Source organism: Falco naumanni, chromosome 4 (assembly GCF_017639655.2).
Source record: "Falco naumanni isolate bFalNau1 chromosome 4, bFalNau1.pat, whole genome shotgun sequence".
Lineage (NCBI taxonomy): Eukaryota > Metazoa > Chordata > Aves > Falconiformes > Falconidae > Falco > Falco naumanni.
In genome coordinates, this window is record NC_054057.1 from 103,304,923 (window position 1) to 103,324,816 (window position 19,894).

At 37.2% G+C, this 19,894-nt stretch overlaps 1 protein-coding gene across 6 annotated transcripts in view; it reads left to right on the forward strand.

Annotated features, from left to right (window-relative positions):
* TASOR (transcription activation suppressor) overlaps positions 1 to 19,894 on the forward strand; it is a 34,749-nt gene that overhangs the window by 4,905 nt on the left and 9,950 nt on the right. For 4 of the 6 annotated variants that reach the window (XM_040592857.1, XM_040592858.1, XM_040592852.1 and 1 more), the window contains exons 2-16: positions 3,002 to 3,147; positions 4,244 to 4,336; positions 5,217 to 5,289; positions 6,602 to 6,693; positions 7,032 to 7,190; positions 8,529 to 8,656; positions 9,359 to 9,390; positions 10,075 to 10,180; positions 10,598 to 10,701; positions 10,813 to 10,916; positions 11,161 to 11,233; positions 11,350 to 11,424; positions 13,090 to 13,806; positions 15,581 to 16,023; positions 19,056 to 19,194. In XM_040592857.1, coding sequence (XP_040448791.1) covers positions 3,002 to 3,147; positions 4,244 to 4,336; positions 5,217 to 5,289; positions 6,602 to 6,693; positions 7,032 to 7,190; positions 8,529 to 8,656; positions 9,359 to 9,390; positions 10,075 to 10,180; positions 10,598 to 10,701; positions 10,813 to 10,916; positions 11,161 to 11,233; positions 11,350 to 11,424; positions 13,090 to 13,806; positions 15,581 to 16,023; positions 19,056 to 19,194 — 2,484 coding nt within the window. The remainder of the gene's footprint in view (positions 1 to 3,001; positions 3,148 to 4,243; positions 4,337 to 5,216; positions 5,290 to 6,601; positions 6,694 to 7,031; positions 7,191 to 8,528; positions 8,657 to 9,358; positions 9,391 to 10,074; positions 10,181 to 10,597; positions 10,702 to 10,812; positions 10,917 to 11,160; positions 11,234 to 11,349; positions 11,425 to 13,089; positions 13,807 to 15,580; positions 16,024 to 19,055; positions 19,195 to 19,894) is intronic. The other 2 variants (XM_040592855.1, XM_040592856.1) reach the window with 2 other exon arrangements.

A 19,894-nucleotide genomic window follows, 5' to 3' on the forward strand; every position in this document is an offset into this window, starting at 1 on the left:
GTACAGTTTATTCCTTGCTCCATCCATCATTTGGCTACTCACAAATAGAATGCAATAGATACTAAACCAGCAGGCTGCCCCTGACAAATAAATGCTTAGTGGGTGCTGTCTAGTTCTCAACCGAATTGTGGGTTGTCTGCTACCAGTGTATATGAAAAGGTGGCAGATAGGCAGTAGGATTTGGTGATAAAATTCCGTGTTTATAAGCAATCTTCAGAGCATAAGCAGTTTATTACTTCTGCAAGGAGCATACATTTAACAAATTTCATTCACGTTACTTTTTTCCTCAGTCAATAATGACATCTGATTGTGAAGCCAATCACTCTTAATTTATGCATGAAGTAAACTAAAGCAAGATCATATGTGTAGTTCTTGTTCACTTTGTATTGAGTGGGCAGTGCACATCAAAGGAATAGAAATTCCATTACTAAAAGGTTTTTTGATTATTAAGCTTTTTCTAGTAAAAGATGGTTATAACGTCTTGTTCTTGAGCTGATGTGATCATTTAGGTGGAATCAGTCTTGTTTTAATGCTCTGTATGTTCTCAAACTGAAAAATTGGAATCTCAAAAATGACTTTTGTGCCCAAGTACTTTAAAATGTTTCACTTTTGATCTGTCTTTACTGCAAAGGTAGCAGCAGCCCTTCTAGCTTCAGTAGTATCTCTGGTGAATGTAGATGGTGTGTTTGGGGTATAAAATATATAAGAAAGTACATATATTACTGAACAATAAGTAACAACGGTAGTAAACCATGCTTTCGGTTCTCTGCTAAGAAATTGAGGAAAAAACCCCCTGCAACAATCTTTAAAAAAATCTCTCATTTGCTGTATTCTGTAATTTAAGGGATTAGGTAGAGCTCTTCCATAAATCTGTTGAGACCTGATAGTAGTTCATGTAGGTTTTCCCTAGCTGAAGAACAGGGGGACATGCTGTTCTTGGGCAAGTCTGTCTCGGCTCGCTCCGTGGAACTTTCCACAAACCAGGAAATATTTAAACACAAATGGAAATGTAGTTAATATTTGAATGAATGACAGGATATTAATTGGTGTAATAATATGCCTCTTCCTAGATTTGCATCTGGGAAGTAGGCAAGACATTGTGTATAGTTTGTAATCACTCTTTCTACCTACTCCTGTAGAGTTTTCTACTTGCCTGGACTCATGGTGGAAGAAATAGGCTGGTTTTGAGCATGCGTTTCTAGAGGGGAAAAAGGGAGAAGGGGTGAGGTACAATAATCACTGTGAAGGAAACAGGAAATTTGGGCAAGCAGCTGGCATTGGTGACCTTCTGTCTTAACTGGTCCTTTTCCACAGAAGAGGAACAGGCAATGTGTGAAACTCATGCGTTACAATGCTACGGTTTAGTAACTCCTTGTCAGAAAGATATAAGTGGTGTTTGAGGATGGGGTGGAACAGGAGGTGCTGTCCAGTATGTGTATCTGTAGTAGGCTTGCTTTATATTTTACTAATAAGTGTTTCTTCAGTATAGTGCATTCAATCTTACTAATACTAAGTTGAGGCTGAGAATTTCATTCACTTGAGTTACCTTTTGTCTGTCCCGTCTTGCTGTCAGCCTTTCAAGAATGAAAGTATTGTAACTAAAAAGGATGTTATATAAGATCGGTTTCTTAATCACTTTCATAACTTCCTCTCTTAAAAAATCACTTACTTGTTGCTGGTGTTGGAATCATTGCTTTACTTTAGTTAGCAGTTATGGTGTTACGTTATAAAGTGTGTGTGTAAATGCAACTTTTACTAGATGAACAGTTCAGTTTTCATTTAGAACATGTATTTTATATTGAGGCTAATGCAATAATTATTTCCTGCAAATGAGGAAAAGATTATCATCTAAATCTACTACCATATTATTTAATGAAGTTGGAGATACACTCTAAAGATGTAATTAAATTTAATTTGCTGCTAGAGTAATGGTGGATTGTCTTTTATGTGAGACTAGTGCTACTGTAGTTCATTCTTAACTATTGTAACTTCTAGCAACTTCAGGTGGTGATGGTCCGGGTGCTTGTTTTAGTAGGGAAAAACAGGCCCTTTGTAAGAAAATAAACTAAAGCACTCTTGGACATATCTGCTGGAAATACTTACTGCCTGAAGTTTGCAAATACCACAAAAATACTGCGCTTTCTGTATTTTGGAAGTTACCCGAGGAGAAAACCTGCCATAATGAACTAGTTAATTTTCCCCTAGGAGTATGTATTATTTTTTGAGACATTACTCTCAAAATCCGCACTTAGATTCTCTGCTGGGCCATGCTCAGGTTGCCCTTCTGATCAGTTTGTCACTTTCAGTACCCAAACAAATGAAGAAGCCTGGGGAGATGAGTGCTTTACCGTGTGAACTCGGGCAAAGGTTTGCTCAGTACTTGAATTTGTGCAACAACAAATGAAGAGGTTTCCTTTTAAAGCAGTTATCATAAAGCATGAACACAGGCAGTGTGGTTTTTAATTATAGGAGCTTATTGGACTCCTTAAGACAGCATTGAATTTATTCATATTCAGCATAATTACCATAAGCAAACAAACAAAAACTGCCGTAAGGGCTCTAAAGAGAGGCTAAGCTATGAAACTGTTATTGAGGTTTTTAGAAGTGCAATTTGTTCCTGGTCCTTGATTAAAAGAGCTAATTAGTTTAATTACAGTGTTTTGCAACATATATCAGATGTTTTCAAAAGGTAAATTCAGACTTGAGGTGCTTCTCTTACAAGCTTCTGAGAACTAGCTGTTCAAGAGTAGTGTTTAGAAAGTGTAAAGAAACGTTATTTTTTTAAGATGCTGTAATTCTAGGCAACTTTAACTTAAACTTTCTAGCCCAAATTCCATGTTTTACAAGTATTTTAGGTGTTTTGTGTTCTAAATTGAATCATGAACCTTTTATTTTTATGCATAAACTGTTATGTTTATATGTTTATGCATGAACTGGAAAATTTTTAATTGTTTTTCAGATGTGTATTGGAGCTTATGATTTTAATTGTTCTCTTTTATAGCACTTTTTCAGCCAGTAGCTGTAGGCTCTCGAGAATTTGAGGATGTTGTGAAGATTCTTCATTCGTCTTACTTGGAACCAAGTTCAGTGTCCAATTTTAATTACAAGAGAGCCAGCTTAGTTCATAGTGAACTTTTGGAAAAGGAAGTGAGTATATTTGTAGCTTCACTTTGAGTAAGGTACAAGTCAAATGAAATTTGCTGGAGGTTATTTTCTACTTATGTGCTTTATATTCAGTTGCAAACACATCCCCAAAAATGTAAGCAGCTATTTTTCAGGCAAGTTTATTACAGCGTAAACATAAAATCTTGCCTGCCATATACTCAAAAGGACTGAAAGAAGAATTGTATTTGGCATTGCTTGTCTCTGTGTGGTTTTAGTTTTCAAAAATTTTCTTAATTTTTATGTATGTTTAATAACCTGGAAAGATAATTGCAGTGTCTGATTTGAAAGGCCTGATGCTTCCTGTGAAACTTAAGGTTAAAATATTGTTCTGATGCTAAGTTTACACAGTCTCTGTAGTTTTATTGTTTTCCAAGAAGTAGTACCTAAAAGAGTGGATTGCTTGAACTAGTAAGTGGAGCAGCTTGGTTGAAGCTTCTGCTGTACCTTATCTGGTGTGTCTTAAATCCAGTCTTGGCTTGCTTTCATAACTCTGAAATAAGTTTTCCGTTCTGGTGCCAAAAAGCTTAATGTATGGAGTAATAGAATATATAATTGGTTTGCTGTAATTACTATCGTGAAACTATAAGGTAAATTCTGCAGCATTTTTTTTTCTGCTGCTGTAAAGTTTATGACTCATGGTTGCAGCTAATGAGTATTGCAGCTGATGAAAACCACCTCAAAAGTGAGTTGCAACTGCAGAAGTACATGCACAACATAATCTCTTATTATCTGTCTCCTAAAAAGCGAATAAAGGCTTATTTCTGGAATTTCAAAGATCATATGGAAAGCATTGAGTTGGATGCTTCTAAGTAGTTATGCTGCAAACATTAATGCACAGGTTTGTTTGAAGAGTGTCTTTTCCTTAAAAAATAATTTTTTTTTTTTGCGGATTAAGCCAATATTTCCCACAGGTATAATGTTTTTGAAATTTAATTTTAGCATACTGTAGTCTGATTCAAATTATCTTACGGTTTTTTACACTTGGATCTGCTAATGTAGATGAGGCCTTAAAACATAGACACTTGAATGTGATAGCAGTCAGCTGTCTACATGTGTTAAGAACTTTCTGTAATAATAGTTCACAGAAAAACGCAGAGAGCTGAAATTTGATGGTCGCCTAGAAAAAGAGCTTTCTGAAACCTATGCATTTCTGATGGTTGATCGACCTCAGGTAAGAAAAAAACCCTGTATATAAAATGCTTTCTCTTCTTTTTCGATTGAAGAGGTTTTGGTTTTTAAACTGTTTTTATTGACAGTTACTAATATTTAAGTTACTTTTGCAAAATTCAGCACTGAAAGTTATAGAAGGGTGGGAAAGATATGTCACTTTAAATCCTTTTTCTCTGCTATTTGGGGTGCTCCATTTACATGTCTCTGAAGTATCTTCTCTGTTTTATAAAAAAGGGTAGATTTTCTGGATGGCATGTGGGTTTTTATTTGTTTTGTGCTAATTTTTTTAAAATTGAAAATCAATGTTGTATGTTTTCATTGCAGTTGTTTTTTGCTGTGTGTTTTTTTGGTTTGTTTTGGGTTTTTTTGTTGAGTGTTAAGAACAGATTACCTACCTTAAGGAGAAAGTAACCTATAATATTAAAAAATGGACCTTCTCTTCAGTGTCTCTAGATCATATGTTTTTAATAGAAGTGATGGAAAGAGATTTTCTGTTGTGCTTCAGTGCAAGGATTTCTTAAGTATTCAGTCATCTGGCAGGTTTACTTCTGCTTTGTGTCTTAAAAGCAAGTAATGTTCTTAATGTGTGTTTAAGGTATAGGGAGGCTGGTTTTTATTAAGATACAGTTGAGTCTGTGTGACTGCTTCATACGGAGCGACTTGCACAGGTTAACAGTTTATACAGCAGTTCAGAGTCATACTTCTGGGTGGTTTTGTTTGTAAGGGTTTTTTGGGAGTGTGCTTTGGGGGGGGTGGGTTTTTTTTTTTGTTTGTTTGTTTTTAGCTTAATCAAAATTCTGTAATTGTTGTTTCTCACTGTTTGTGCTGTTCATACACTGGCTTTCCTGATAAACTTGTTTAAAAAAATGTGTGTTCTCCAGATCCAAGGCATTTGCGAAAAGGGGCTGCAGGTGGGCCACTCCAAAATAACAATTCTCGGCAGCCCTTCCATGGGTAACTATCTTTTCATGATATGTGCTGGTATTATTCGGTATGAGTTGGCAAATAATGTGATGCAGTTGTGTAAACTTTCAGTCCTTTTTTTTTTGCTTATTGCAGGAACATCACAGCTAGCTATTTTTAGCAAAGCTGATTGACATCAGAACATGTATCTATTTTTGACTAGTTCGTTTAAATGTCTTTCTCAAAGGGAAGACCTAATTCCCATTTTGGCTTAAATCAAACCAATGTATCATGTCTTCCCAGTAAAATTGGGAGACCAAAGAATTAATGCAATCTCTGATTGTGTGCCTGTCTGTGTTTGTATGTAAATCTGTGCATGTATATGCATTCAGAAATACCTAATGGAAATAGTAGCTCAGCTTAGTATTGATGTAGATAGAACTCAAGTTCTTTACTCACAAATCCAAGAAAAGCATAGATAAATTAGAGACTTGGAAGAATCACAAGGTGTTAAGAGATTTGAAAGTGCAAGATTCACTTTCTCTTGGAAAGCTTTTCTATTAGAAAAGTAAGAAATCATTTTGTCATCCTCTGTGAGACTAATGTGAGACAGAGGTGGCAGTGTCAGTGTTGAAATGAGAACAGATGCAAGGGGGGCAGAACAAAGGTATATGAGCACATTATTTGTTTTACTGTTTTAGCTGGTAAGGGTTCTGGAGCAATTTATCAAAGCAGCTAAATACAGGCTTGGAATGAGAGGAACCTAAGCAAAATGGGTGCTTGCCTGTGTTCTGTTACAGTTGTCTCACCTGAGGTAGTCAGCTAGACCAACAAATGACAGTTGTGTATATGAGGGCTTAAAATGTGTGAAATTATGGTTGAAGTGTTGAAAAGGAAAATTATTTTACCTTTCCATTTGAGTGTCAATTCATGGTTCCAAAGCTGGCTATTATTTCTCAATGATGCCTTCACTGCTTATCTCCACATGGTGCAGTGGGACGCTGTTTAAAAAAGGAACACCTGAAAGCAGTATTTGTGTAGTCCTTGGGCAGGGCTTGTCCTCTGGGTCACAATGCTTTCAGTGATGTGGGTGTGCTCCTTTCAAGCTGGGCTAGTGTCCGTTTTCTGCTGTGGTATTTCATACTGCAATGGATGCAAGTAAACCTTTATTCTGCTGTCCTGAAGGTGCAGATTGTGAACATGGCCTTTACACGTTTCTCTGATCGTATTCCAAAAAGACTGTTGTGTCTTTATTGTTTGATATATGTTGAGCTTTAATCCCATGTAATGTTCTTAAACTTCCAATAATGTTTTAACATTCAACGTAATGTGGGGTTTTGTTACATTTTTATACTCCTCTTAGGTGTATATATCTCCAGGTATGCTGATTTATTACAGCCTAATCCTCTAGAAGCTGGAGCAACTGGAGATGTGATTGTCTTTAAAGTAATAAAGGTAAATTTATCTTGCTTATTCTTGAAGGATTGTATTGCTGACTGATAAAATAAAGGTGATTTTAACCTAACTCATTTAGCTTCCATTTACACAATTATCTGCTTAGAGAGAAATTGGAACCCTACCAGCTTTAAAATCTGATACTGACATTGAACTTAAATCAAGCATAATACTTTTTTATAAAAGGTGAAAATGTCTTGTTCTCTTTGAAAGTATGAAGATAATGTATTTCTCTAAATGGCTTTTTTTAATGGCCTGTTTTCATTTCCCTGCTCTTCCATCAGTTTGCCAGTTTTCAGGAAAAAGCTTATACTTACAGTTCTTCTGCTTTATTACAGGGAAAAATGAAAAGCATATATGACCACATCGGTATGAAAGCTATGGAATCAACAGTAAAGAGTGCATTAGATCCAACACCAAAGCATGAGTGTCATGTTTCAAAGAATGCAAATAAAGTCACCTCCTTGTTGGCTTATCGAGCCTATGAACTTACTCAGGTAGAGGAAAGTTGAGCATGTTTTAACTTCTTATATAAAAAAACTTTAGAAACAGAGCTTTTGAAATGATCGAGATAAAATCACTGAAGATATAACAAATACTGAACATGTCCTGTAAAGCTGCAGTAGGGTCTATGTTTAGCAGTAGCCCACAGATGCCTGTATTAAAAATTAAGAGAACAAGATAATTGGCCTCTCCTGCTTCTCTTTATATATACCTGAACCTGATGTAGACTTCCTTCAGATTAGGATGTCGGTGGAATAGGAAATGGCTAGGGAATGTACATGGGGACTACAGCGTAGGTTGAGGAGGAGTGGAGATACGTGGAGTATGAAGTGTAAAAGTAGAACTGGCTAGGGGGAATTAAATGAGACCCCTGAAAGGGAAACATTGGCTAGGAAAGAACAGCAATGTTTTTTCCTCTTTTTTTCTTCAGTTTTTCTTTTTTTTCTTTTTTTTTTTTTTTTTTTTTTCTATTTCCTTTGCCTTTTTTTCATTTCCCTTACCAAATTGTCAGGTTTGGAGTTAGGGAGGGAAGAGAGAATGGAATCAATTTCAAGCATCTCTGTCCCTCCAGCTGTTCCATCTCTATTACTGCAGTAATCTGTTGCAGTCAGATTATTCCATCAAGTCCATAGATTTTAGGATACTTACTTGAAAGCATTCTCTTCAGTATTACAGCTGCTTTTGACTTCTGTAAATCAGAGCTGGGCACTGGATCAGATGGCTAAAGATGAATGTTTGTTTTTATTTCACATTACAAACTTGCCTTAATTCATGGGGTTTTTTAATGTTAGAATTCTGTGAGTGAACTAAGAATAGGCTCCAAAACTCAGAAATATTTACTTTCCTCAGTGAATTTTTTTTGTTAATTGTCCCTTGCCTCATCAGAAATGTACTTTCAAATAAATGTTGCAAAATTATTTTTTCATTCTTGATCAGCTCCTGAAGTAGTGTCCATCCTGTCAGTGTTTGAAAAAGGAAGAAGGTGAAAAAATTACCTTAATTGATTGCATTATGAAATACATATGAGAATGACATTTAAAAGCTTCTTTATTTTAGGTATCAGCTTTTGAAGAAATAGACTGTTGGTGAAAGGAAGATAGATGTGATTTATTATAGTAATTTTAAACTTATTTTATGTACCAGCTAATGTTTGCCATAACTGGTTTCAAACAAACTCCCTTTGGTTATTTAAATAAATAATCATTGTATTAATGTATTTTGTAAGCTAAGAGTACACCTTTCTGTGAAGAAAGATCATGGATCTTTAGTATATTTGCAAAGTACAGTTTACCAGACTTCTAATTTAACATTGTGTTCACTTCTTTTTCTAGTACTATTTCTATGAATATGGCTTTGATGAGATAAGGCGAAGACCAAGACATGTTTGTCCTTATGCTGTCGTTTCATTTACTTATAAAGATGAAATGGTGCAAGTACCAAAATTCTTGCCCCCGTCAAGGTAAGCTAGGAAATGAGTTTTGGAAGAACTGCATGCAGCACGAAGAATTCATAGCTCTTGGCAGTCGCTTAGAATTGATGTAGCTGAACAGTGCTGAAACGAATGGACATGTCAAAGGGACTTAGCATAATAAATACTTCTAATGCAAGCAAGAGGTGACAAAATCGGTTTTATGCAGTAGGCTGGCCCCCTGTAGGAAGCAGTTCTGCTGCTCTTTTCACCTACTTGCCTTCTGCCTAGGTGGAATCCATGTGTAGTGATCGTTGGGTTTGGTTTGTTTTTTTTTTTTTTGCTTAACTGAGGAAAATCACAGACATAAAGATGTTTGCAGCATTATCGTGCTTGGTATTCTAAAAAAAGATTCTGAAAGATTCTGTCTACTTTGTCACTGAACTCTTCACTGGTGTCATCTTACTGCTTGTGGAGAGAATATCTAAATGGGCAGTTGATTACAGATACAGTATGATACCTATGCTGATGGGAGGGCGTCCACATGTGGGGACTGGACCATGTAGTGCTAAAAATAGTTATCAGAATATCTAAAATAGCACAAGGTGCTGCAGCAGCAATAGCTTGAGGTCAGTGGGTGAATTATCAGTGTTGCTATTTTGTTAAGACTGATAAAGTATCCTTAATGTAATATTTGTTAGCCAGAAGTTTCTGTCTCAACCCAGTCATACTGTCTTTTTTTCTTTTTGTTAGATCAAACAGCTTCAACGCAGATAGAGGTACAGGTGAGAACGCACTGAAATTTATTGATTTTATGACAAGACACAGAAGGTTTTGGACTTTTTTTCCCTGTGTAGTTTTGTCTTTTAACTAGTTCAGTGATGCTGACAGTATACCTGAGTTTTATCCTGTGCCATACTGATTGCAAGTGTCCCATCATGATATGGGATGATCAAACAGGCACCTTAATGTGTATCTTCTTTTTACCACAACAAACCAGAACTCAACAGAATTAAGTCTCTTTCCCCCTCCTTTTCTACTTACAGTGCAGTAAGAACTTACCTTCTGTTCCCAAACCTCCTGTTCAATGGCACTTAAATAATATGATCCTCTGTCCTGCCTTTTTTTTTTTTTTGAACCTCATTCAAGCAAAATATTAGTATGTATGAAATTGGTTGACAGTTAAGTGAAGGATATAATTCCACAGATGCTGGCACCAAGGGCATGCTTAATAGACATACCAACCTCCTTCACTCTGCTCAAAGCAAGTCAAAACAAGATGGGATTGTAAACACCCTTTCTGGTACCTTTTAACTTATTATTTAACATATTATTGGCTGGTCTGGTATTAGTATGAAATTTTTCCTAAACGGCTTTTGGACATTCAGCAGCCTCTTTACTGCCGTTCCTTTTCCGTCCCACCTGGCAAGTGGCTTCACTTAAGTCTTTCTTTCTCCATCTTAATTTAGATAAATCTAACTATACATTATGGAGGGGACAGCTTTGGAATAAAGGCAAACTTTTGTGCCATGTTTCTTTGAAATCAGCATCATGTCCTTTCCTTCCCTGCAAACTGTGAGTATTACCATTTAAACAAGTTTAAAGTATTACTTTGTTAAAGCTTTCTAGTAGACACCTGTGAATTTTGGATATATTCAGATGAAAATCTAAAATACGGATTGACTAGGTGCTTTAAATATGTCAGACTAGACTGAGTTGTGTGTGTGCAGAGCTCTTCATTTGTGCACACAATTTTGTCAGCATCTCGGTTTTTTTTTTTTTGTGTTCTGTTTGAGTGTTTTTCAAGTGACACACGCTGCTTTGCAGGAATAAACACCACTGACTCGTGAGATAGTCAAAGGAACTGGTTTTTAAGAGCATGTATTTAATAGTTCTTTGGTCAATGAGGGTAGGACTAAGGTTGGAGGTGGGGAAAGAGGTCTTTTATTGGTTTTTTTTTTGTTTCTTCCTCCCTCTACACTTCATCTCCAGTCCTGAGAAGCTTGAGGTTGAAAAAGTTGTGAGCATCGATCAATTGAAGAAAAAAATTTCACCAGCATTGTTCTACAAAGAAACTTACCTAGGAGCAAAAGAAGGTAAATAGTTCTAGCTTATTTTTTTTAAAGTCAGAATATTAAAAAGTTTTCTGAATTACAGTTTTGTTTCTTTTTTTCTTACCTTCTCTTTCTACCCTTTTATCATGTCAGTGTTGAAGAACGGCATGTACTGTAGCCTTTATGAAGTTGTGGAGAAGTCCCGTTCTGGTAGTCACTTGGAGGGGTTACTTCAAAAATTAGAGAAAGAGAAACTTGTGAGTGTAACAGATTTGACTATTCCCGTTTTTAAAAATAATTTTGCTAACTAGTAATTGAGGTGTGCTGCAAGATCCATGGTCTAGCTGGAATTCCTTAGCTGTCGTATTCTTTAAGCATTATATTGGGGCACTGCTCTATCCATGATGGAATTTAGCTTATAGACAGTAAGAATATTTGTAGTGAGCAGATGTCTCTAGTTTGAAAAGGAATACTTTTTTTTTTTTTTTTGCTTGGAAACAGGTTCTTGTGAAACCACTTCTGGACAGAGGATTTCTTTTTCTTCTTTCTCCTTGGCAGATGATGTCCCCTTATGGTATGCATACACAGGGTTTTTTGTTTTTTAGGTGGGGAGGGGTTTGAGTACTCGATTGTCTTTTGAAACATAGTGGTTTTCTCCTTCTTAGCTGTTTCTATTTTCCTGTGTTGTAGACCACCAAACTGGATGGCCCCGCATGTTACATGCATTGTTTCTGTTTCCAGAACCTAGAGGTGTAATAAGCTCAGGTAAGTTCATTCACTGTTGAGTGTCCTGTACATGCTTATTTAAATGTAGTTTATATTCTGTTGAAGACTTTTTAGTGTTATGGTGTGTCAGTGTAAACCAGGAATAACAGTTTGCATTGGTTATGGTCATAGTGATGGTTTTCATGAAGTGTTTATTTCTTCAGAAAAGTATTTTATCGCACTACATATTTTAGGTAGGTTTGTTCATATTTGGGAAAGTAAAAATTTGTTCAGATTTTTTTGATTGTATACTTTAGTAGAACTGAGCATCGCTATTCCAAGAGATCTAAGTGTTAATATAGGAATAGAGTTATACTAGAAAGTATAATATTGCATTTCAGAGGTTTGAGGGCTTTCTTTAACCATCAAAACATTAAGGACAAACATCTGAAAGTCTTTAATGTACCTGTGATTTCCTCCCCTCCCCCCCCCCCAATTGAGATACATACCAAAAACTGAGTAAGTGAGCAAAGAACATATTGATACAACCAAGTAATAAGAAAAGACTGAAAGGACTTGGCTGTAGTAGAACTTTTGACTTTATAGTCTCAGCCCAAAGTATGAATCTTCTACAGTTGTAATTTGCAATGAGTAGTACTAGTAGCAGAATGTAGTACTTTTTGGCCTGCTGTGAGTTAGAAGTGATACTCTCAAAACGTAACTCTTTCCAGGCATTTTGCTTTTACAAAGAGGTTCTTGCCCTAAGTCTTGACAGCTTCTTAGATTCTTATCCCTCTGTATTTCTTATTTTAATAAACCCCTTACATTTTTCTTAGTAGCAGTTGTGAAAACTTTATCAGTTATAGATTGGCTAAGAGGAAAGACATAAGATTATGGCGTGTGCATGCCAGTTCCTTAAAAATACTCCAGTTCTTGCTGCTGTGACATTTCCAAGATGTGTGAGCTCCAGTTTCTGTCAGACACAAGGTTAATAACTGGCTTGAGTCGCCAGGGTGTTCAGGTGGTTGAATGGAGGAAAGTTTCAGCCTGATTGGAAGAAAGGAAGAGTGTGAATAAACAAATAAGAAAAGGATATAACTTAGTGCTTTCTTGAGCTGCTGTTTCAAGGATGTGGTAAAAGGATCTAATAGTTTCCCAGGACAATCTTGCTCCTGGCACATGCCTGTATTGCATCTCTTTGATTTAGTGAGTTGTATTGCTTTGCAAAGGAAGGGAAAAAACTGTATAGATTTCTGCTGGGTTACTAAGCTGAATCACTTTAGAAAGGTCCAGTGAGCTTAGAAGCAGCACAATGAGTGCATCAGGACTGCATAGAAAGGAGTAATGTTTCACCTGTTTCTTTCAGGGAGCTGTTAGCCTGCTTCTTGGTAAACCTTAGTAAGCCTCTGAAGTTGGCCACCTTCTAGAAGGGACAGTAAAGTGGTTTAAATTGAAAATTATATGTGTATCTAGGTTACAGGCTACTACAAAATTACGGAAGTGAGCAGTTCATCATGACTATGAGTAGGTTGACTTTTAAGTAGGCCTTAAAGCTGGTTACTTCATAAAAAAATTAATTTCTTGGCTTTTGGGTTATTTTTCCACAGTCACTCCAAACTGTGTTTCACCAAATATGTGTAATACAGAATATTGTTAACTAGTCATCATTTATTTATAGCTTTATGATTTGATTTTAATTCTGAATTCCCTTTTCTCCTATGGCAGCACAAAAAAGTGTTCCATTTGGAACACAGAAAAATCCAGCTACCATGGTTTTGCACGAAAATCAGGAAATCATTCCAGAATTCACAAAGTTTATTCAGTCTCTACATTTTGCTTTAATCCAGTCTCGTAAAGACACTACTGCAGATTTCAATACTGTTGTGGAAAAGTATATACATGAGTATGTGAAAAGATGCTGTAGTGGCTCTGGAAAATATAGAGAATTTATATTATATCGGTATGAGTCACGGTTGGATGACAAAAAATTTCTTTATTCTGCTCCAAAAAATAAATCTCATATTGACAGCTCCTTGCAAAACTATATTTTTGGTTGTGAGGCATATCAACTACCTGTTTCTAGAGCTAAGGAACTGATGGAAGGAAACTGGAAACTTCAACAGTTCAGTCCCATCTCAGATTATGAAGCCACAGAAGAAGACTCTGAATTTGCCAGTGCAAAAGCTGGGAAAAGAATCCGTGCAAAATATGAAGCCACTGCTGCCAAGCACAAACTGCCTCATTCTGGAGATTATGATCCCGATAGACTCAAAGAACTTATTAACTTAATCCAGTGTAGGAAAAAAAATGTAGGTGGAGATTCTGATTCTGAAGACCTTAGAAATAAAAGTGGTCTGAAAAGGAAGCTGGAAAAACATTCTGAACACTTGCGGAAATACTTAAAAATGAGTGAACCTTCAGAGAATAGTTGTCAGTATGAAGGTAAGGATGTCTTTTGGAGTTCCTCTTTAAATATTGCATTTCAAAGCATACTTAACATGTAATGTTTATAGATGGAATATTTTTTGCATCCTGTGGATATTTTAATGCATGGTGGTTCATTTAAACATTACCCTGAGATCTATCAATGAAGATGAAGTTTATTTTTATGTAGGTTGCCTTTTTCTAGGAGGCAAGGTAACAGGAGTTGTTATGGAAGCCGCTTTTGTTCTGCCTCCTTGGAAGGAAGGCAGACTTCCAAAGAATTAGCTTAGCTGTGGAACTGTCCAAAGGCTAAGCAGAGTTGATATCATAATGTCTCTTGCAGAGTTTGACTTCAGGCATTGCTGTAATTCTTTCTTTATGGCTCCAATACCCTATATAATACCTAATAAATTTGGATTTAAGGGGAGAAATAAACTTCTAAGCATGAGTACAGTTAAGTTTGAAATAGCCAGTAATGTGTGTAGTGGAACAGAGGAAACAACCTAAGATTGCATTATTCTGTATGTGAAATCATCTACATGCAAACTTCAGATATTTATCAGAGATACTGATACTTAAGATCTGCCAAAAAACCTACTTTGATTTCTGTTTCCCTGACCTTTTTCTCAAGACAGTGATACAGGCCCCCTTCAGAAGGGGGAAGACTGGGGAGCAGGGTGGCATGAAGAGGGGGATTTGCATCAAACACCAGCCACTCTCAGTGTACATGAATCACTTTGGAAGATGGAGTGGCTGATCACAGGAATAAGTTTCCCTTTTGAGAGGAGCAAAAGATACTGGCATGTGTGGATGGAGGGGATAGAGGGTGGGCAACGTGGGATTCCTGCTTGGAAGTCTGAACCTTCAGGGTCTTTTTACTTTGATTATTAATGTAAAATATGTGAATGCATTTTTGCCTGGCTGTAATCAAAATGGTATCTGTTTAAAACTATATTTTGACTTAACTCCTTCAGGGGTACCAAAACAGCAATATCTGTCTCTTGTTTGAATTCCATGTTTTTATATAACCATAAAAGTAATTTATCTTGCAAAAAATTTTACCTAAATATTGTGAGCTTAAGTATCTAAACATGATTAGATTTTTGTTAGTCAAACAGCACTTACAGTTCCGTATTTCCATGTATGATGAGTTAGGGGTTCATCAGATACTTGAAGTAGTTCCTTGGCCTGTCTCTTCCCAAGGATAATATGAATACCTGTGGTATTTACTCGTCCAAGGGGATAAGTAGAAGAATAATAACCCTGTTATTATTTTAATAATAGTAATTAATAAACATAATGAAGTTATGTTTAATTTAAATAGGCGTGGTAAGGTTTTAGAATTATGCTTAGTTTTAGATAAATTATGAAGTTAAGCGTTAAGATACTCAACAGTTTCTGGAGCAACAGTGATAGGATGGAGAGAAGTAAATATTTTGCTCAAACTAATCTTTTTCTCTCAACGAGGGATGGAGAATTTTACAAGGTTTCCATAAAATACATAGAACATAGTATGTGACTTCTATTAAAGCATAAAATAGTGTGATGTTAAGTGATCTAAAAAAATGTGATGATTTGTCTGGGGAAGACTATTAGTTTTAGAAATTGCTTTTTTATCAATATCTACCTGTTTTTATTTTCTTAGCAAAAAATTTTATGTATGTGTACTGTATGAATTGGTGCTAAAGAGTGATACTGTGGGTATGTGGCAGGTGTTTGGGTTGGGTCTGGTTTTGCTTTCGTTTTAAAACTTAGTAATGGATTACTTTTCCCTTCCTCCCCCTATTCTAAGGGGGCAGAACCTCGGATTCGCCACACTCTGTTTTCTCAGTTAATACTGGTCTTGGTGGACATGATACTGACTTGAGGCAGCAAGATGTATCCGACCCTGCTGTTACTGACACACATGGCCTCATTAAACTGCTTTTAGAAACACTAGCTAGTGCAGGACACTTGGATTCATCGTTGGCACAGTCTGTAAACCAAGCTTTAGGATTAAGCACTGATGAAATTGAAGAGGATATGAGACAAAAATATGAATATGAATCCATTCCAGCACAGGACAAAGATGATCATGCGCTTCCTAATACTGCTCAGGCTGAAAATGTTAACTTTAAGGACCCACAGAGCCCAGTGATACTAGAAACTGATGCGGCATGCTTGCCCTACCCTTTTGATGTTGATCTACGGCTTTCGGCTAATGAAGTAGGCCTTGAACACACGCTACGTTTAAAAGTAAGTGAAACTGCCATATTGATAGATGCTGATAATGAATGTGCTGTTTTCATAAAAACTATGAGACTGAACGAAAAAACCCACTATTTTTTTAGATAGGTGAACATAGATAAGCTGTGCCACTTTTTTGTGAAGAAGCTTTTCTGTTTGGTAGGAATGTATATGGAAATTTTCTTAACTTCAATATGTGTGTACTGGTTCCTTATGTCTACTCTTTCTGTAATGAAATTATAGTTAAGAATACCTGAAAGATGGAAAGCAGCCATGGTCAGTCTTCCTCACTAGCTTTACAGTAAGTGCCGTAGGCAGCTGTTCCAGCGATAGGCAGCAAAGCTTCTGTCATTCTGTGGCCGAGTGTTGTATTTGAGGGTGTTTTTTCATGTTTGTTGAGACCAAAGCCTTGCAGTTGTCATCCACCTCTTGTAGGAAAAAAGATCCTCTATTCTGGCTCTCACCTTGCTTATGGTGGTAGTTTTTTTTTTTTTTTTTAGCAGTCTGTGAAGTTGCTGCATGGAACAAGTATAGTATTACTGTAACAGCTTGCACACTGCCTTCCATCTCCTGCTTCTGGGTGATTCTTAGTCTCGCTAGGGAGGGATTTGAGAGCTCCTCATCATAGTTATTGCCTAGCTGTTACTCTGCCCAAAAGCGGCTTATAAGGCAATAGTTGCTGTTCCATATGGACTCGCGCACAGCAGTGGCTGCAGAGCAGGCCATTAGCGACTGTTGTGGTTTAACCCCAGCCCAGCAACTAAGTACCACCCAGCTGCTCGCTCGTTCCCTGCTCCCCTTGGCCCCAGGATGCGGAGGAGAATTGGGAAAAAGGTAAAACTTGAGGGTTGAGATAAGAACAATTTAGTGATTTTAAAAAAAATAATAAAATAATGAGAACAATTGTAATGAAAAGGAGGGAGAAGGGGAGAGGAATAAAATCCAAAGGGAAAGGAAAGAAGAAAACAGCTGATGCACAGAACAATTACTCACCACCTGCTGACCGATGCCCAGCCAGTCCCTGAGCAGGATCAGCAGACCCTGGCCAAACCATCCCCTCAGTTTATACACTGAGCATGACATTCTGTGGTATGGAATATCCCTTTGGCTGGTTCAGGCCAGCTGTCCTGGCTGTGTCCCCTCCTGGTTTCTGATGCCCCTCCAGCCTTCTTGCTGGCAGGGCCTGAAAAACTGAGAAGTCCTTGACTTAGTATAAACACTACCTAGCAGCAACTAAAACCATCTATTATCAACATCATTCTAACACCAAATCCAAACCATAGCACTGCACCAGCTGCTCAGAAGATTAATTCTATCCCAGCTGAAACCAGGGTAACAGTGTACTATTTAGTCTTTAACCTTTTTAGGTTAAAGAACTGATAGGTGGTTCAGATGTGACAACTCGTCATGATTGTGAAATTCCATCTCTGGTGCAGAAATGAGCCTTTTTTTGACCAGGCTTTTCCCAGTTGTAAGCTGAGACAGTCTCTTTCAAAGCTTATGCACCCAGAATTGCATAAGCTTATGCACCCCAAAATGCAAACCAAAACCCAGTACATCAGTCCTGGGCTTTATCATTTCAAGACCTTTTTCCACCTGTTGCTTTCTCATCATAAGCAAGAAAGTGACAGAATTCACTTTATTTTCTGTATTTTGTATTTGGAGTTGGTTGGAGGTATCTTAAACAAGACTGTTTATCCACAGGCGATCAGTAGTTACTCTAGAAAAGCAGAATGAGAGCAGTTTCCTTTTAATGATAGCCTGTCTCTCTTGTGTTAATAAAACATAGTGGCAAAACTAAGCCAATTGTCTTTGGAAACTAAATATGCTTTATGGTTGTGGACTGTTATCTCAAAAGCAAACAGAAAACCCCAATGGCAACAACTTACCTCAGGTGACTGTTTCTGTATGAGTTAGTGACCTTTTCTAGTGACATTACCTCAGGGTCAATGAAGTGATTCTTACTGCCTTACAGTCATCAAGCATCCTTTTGCTCTAATTGTAGCTATTGCTTCAGTTTGGGGAATTGGTCTTGGTCCAGCCTCTTCAAAGTGTATTCTCTCTCCTGCTTTAATAGCGGTAGACATTTTATAGGGCAGGAAAATCTTCCTTACTTCTATGCATGTGAGGATCATGCAGTCCTCATTTTCCCATCTTGTACTGTGCAAAAGGTGACGGGCTTGTTTCTGTCCCTTTAGCAATGTCTGAGTGAGAAAGCATTGAGAAATATGCATAGTGGAAGGTCTTAAATGCTCGATGGATATTAAAGGTGGTTGTGGAATTGGCTTTAGTTTTGGTGCGAGCAGAGCTGAAAAATTCTGAGCACTTAAACGCATCCCTAGCTCTCTTTGTGTAACCGCTGGCTGCAGTGCTGTATACGTGTTCCATGCATACTTATCATGACAGCATGTAACTGACGGAACACCCTTTCTGGCATTTCTGCTTAGGGTTCGGAGTGCCCCAGCAGCTTGCTCAGTCACATTACAGAGTGGTTGTTCTGTGTTACTGACATTTCTACACAAAGCCATTTCTAAGTCATGGAGTAGGAAAGAGTTTGTCCTACCTCTGATCTCTGTGCTGTTTTGCTTCTAACTATCTGGAATATGAGATGACATTGGGTTGTTCAAGGGCTTAAGGCTAGTTGCAGGCGGTTCCTCAGTAGTGCCATCTCATGGCTTTAGTCAGCTACCAAGAAAACACCCTCAAAAAGGCTAAGGAGCAGACAGTTTTCCGAATTTTTTTCCCCTCTTTGCCTCCTTTCCTCCCTGCCCCACTCAGCTTCTGTACTCTGAGGCATGCGCTCAGGACTGCCTTATTTACTTAATGATAGACCATCAGCGAAGATTTCAGTCTCAGAAATTGTCAAATGGGTAAATGAAATGTGTAAGTACCTCATGTAAACATTTCCAAGCTTGATTTGACTTGGTTGGTGAACTCAGGTGTGTTCTTACTGTCAGCTGTTCAGAATGTAAAAGCTTAATGGCTACCAAAAAAGAAAAAAAAAAAAAAGGTTTGAGCTGAGAATTTTTATTGTTTTTTAGGAAGCAAGCACTGGGAGTACTTTTGAAGACTGCAGTCCCTGTTATAGTACACCTGTAGAACATGTATATCGCAGGCAACATTCCAACTCAAATAATATAGGAGAAGTTGGAATGCATTGGAAACTTATTCCAATTACAGGTAAGGTGGGTTTAACTCTTTAACAGTTACTACAAGGACTGATCGAAAGCATGTTCTAAAGGTTTGTATCTTTCATAGATCCCATTCTTAGGTCATGTGTTGGTACGCAAGCATGTATATAGCTTAGGCAGTTGTTTCTGATACTTGATTAATACAGAAGTCCGCTGGGCGAAAACAGATACTGGTGGAGAATATTGCTTTGGCTACGTACTGACAATTTAGGAATGTGAATGCTTGAGTGTTTATTTGGTGAGGTGCATAAGTGTTTTGAATTCAGTGTTTGAACTTCCTAGGTTCTGCTGAAAGATTGGATGGGTGGATGATTGCAACTAGTAATCCAGAAAAATAATGAGAAGTGTGTTCTCCATATAAAAAGTAGTCTACTTCTTATTGCATCAGGCTCTTCTACTGGAAGTGCTTCAAAGTCTTTGTCTTTGTCTAAACATTTACATCTTAAGTAATTTTACAGAAGAAGCTTCTGGTTCTACTTCTTGATGAGTCAACAGCGTCAAGTTTTGGGAGAGCATAAAAGCCTGGATTTGAAGGATGTGGAAAATGGCTATAGGAATAGTCATCAAAAGCTCTAAAGTCAAGGCTACAAAGCAGTTGTCGTGACTAAATCCAGATAGAATTTAACTACATTCTCTGAGTAAAAACTTACTGACGTCTGATTGTGTTCCAGGAATGCTGGAATCTGTCT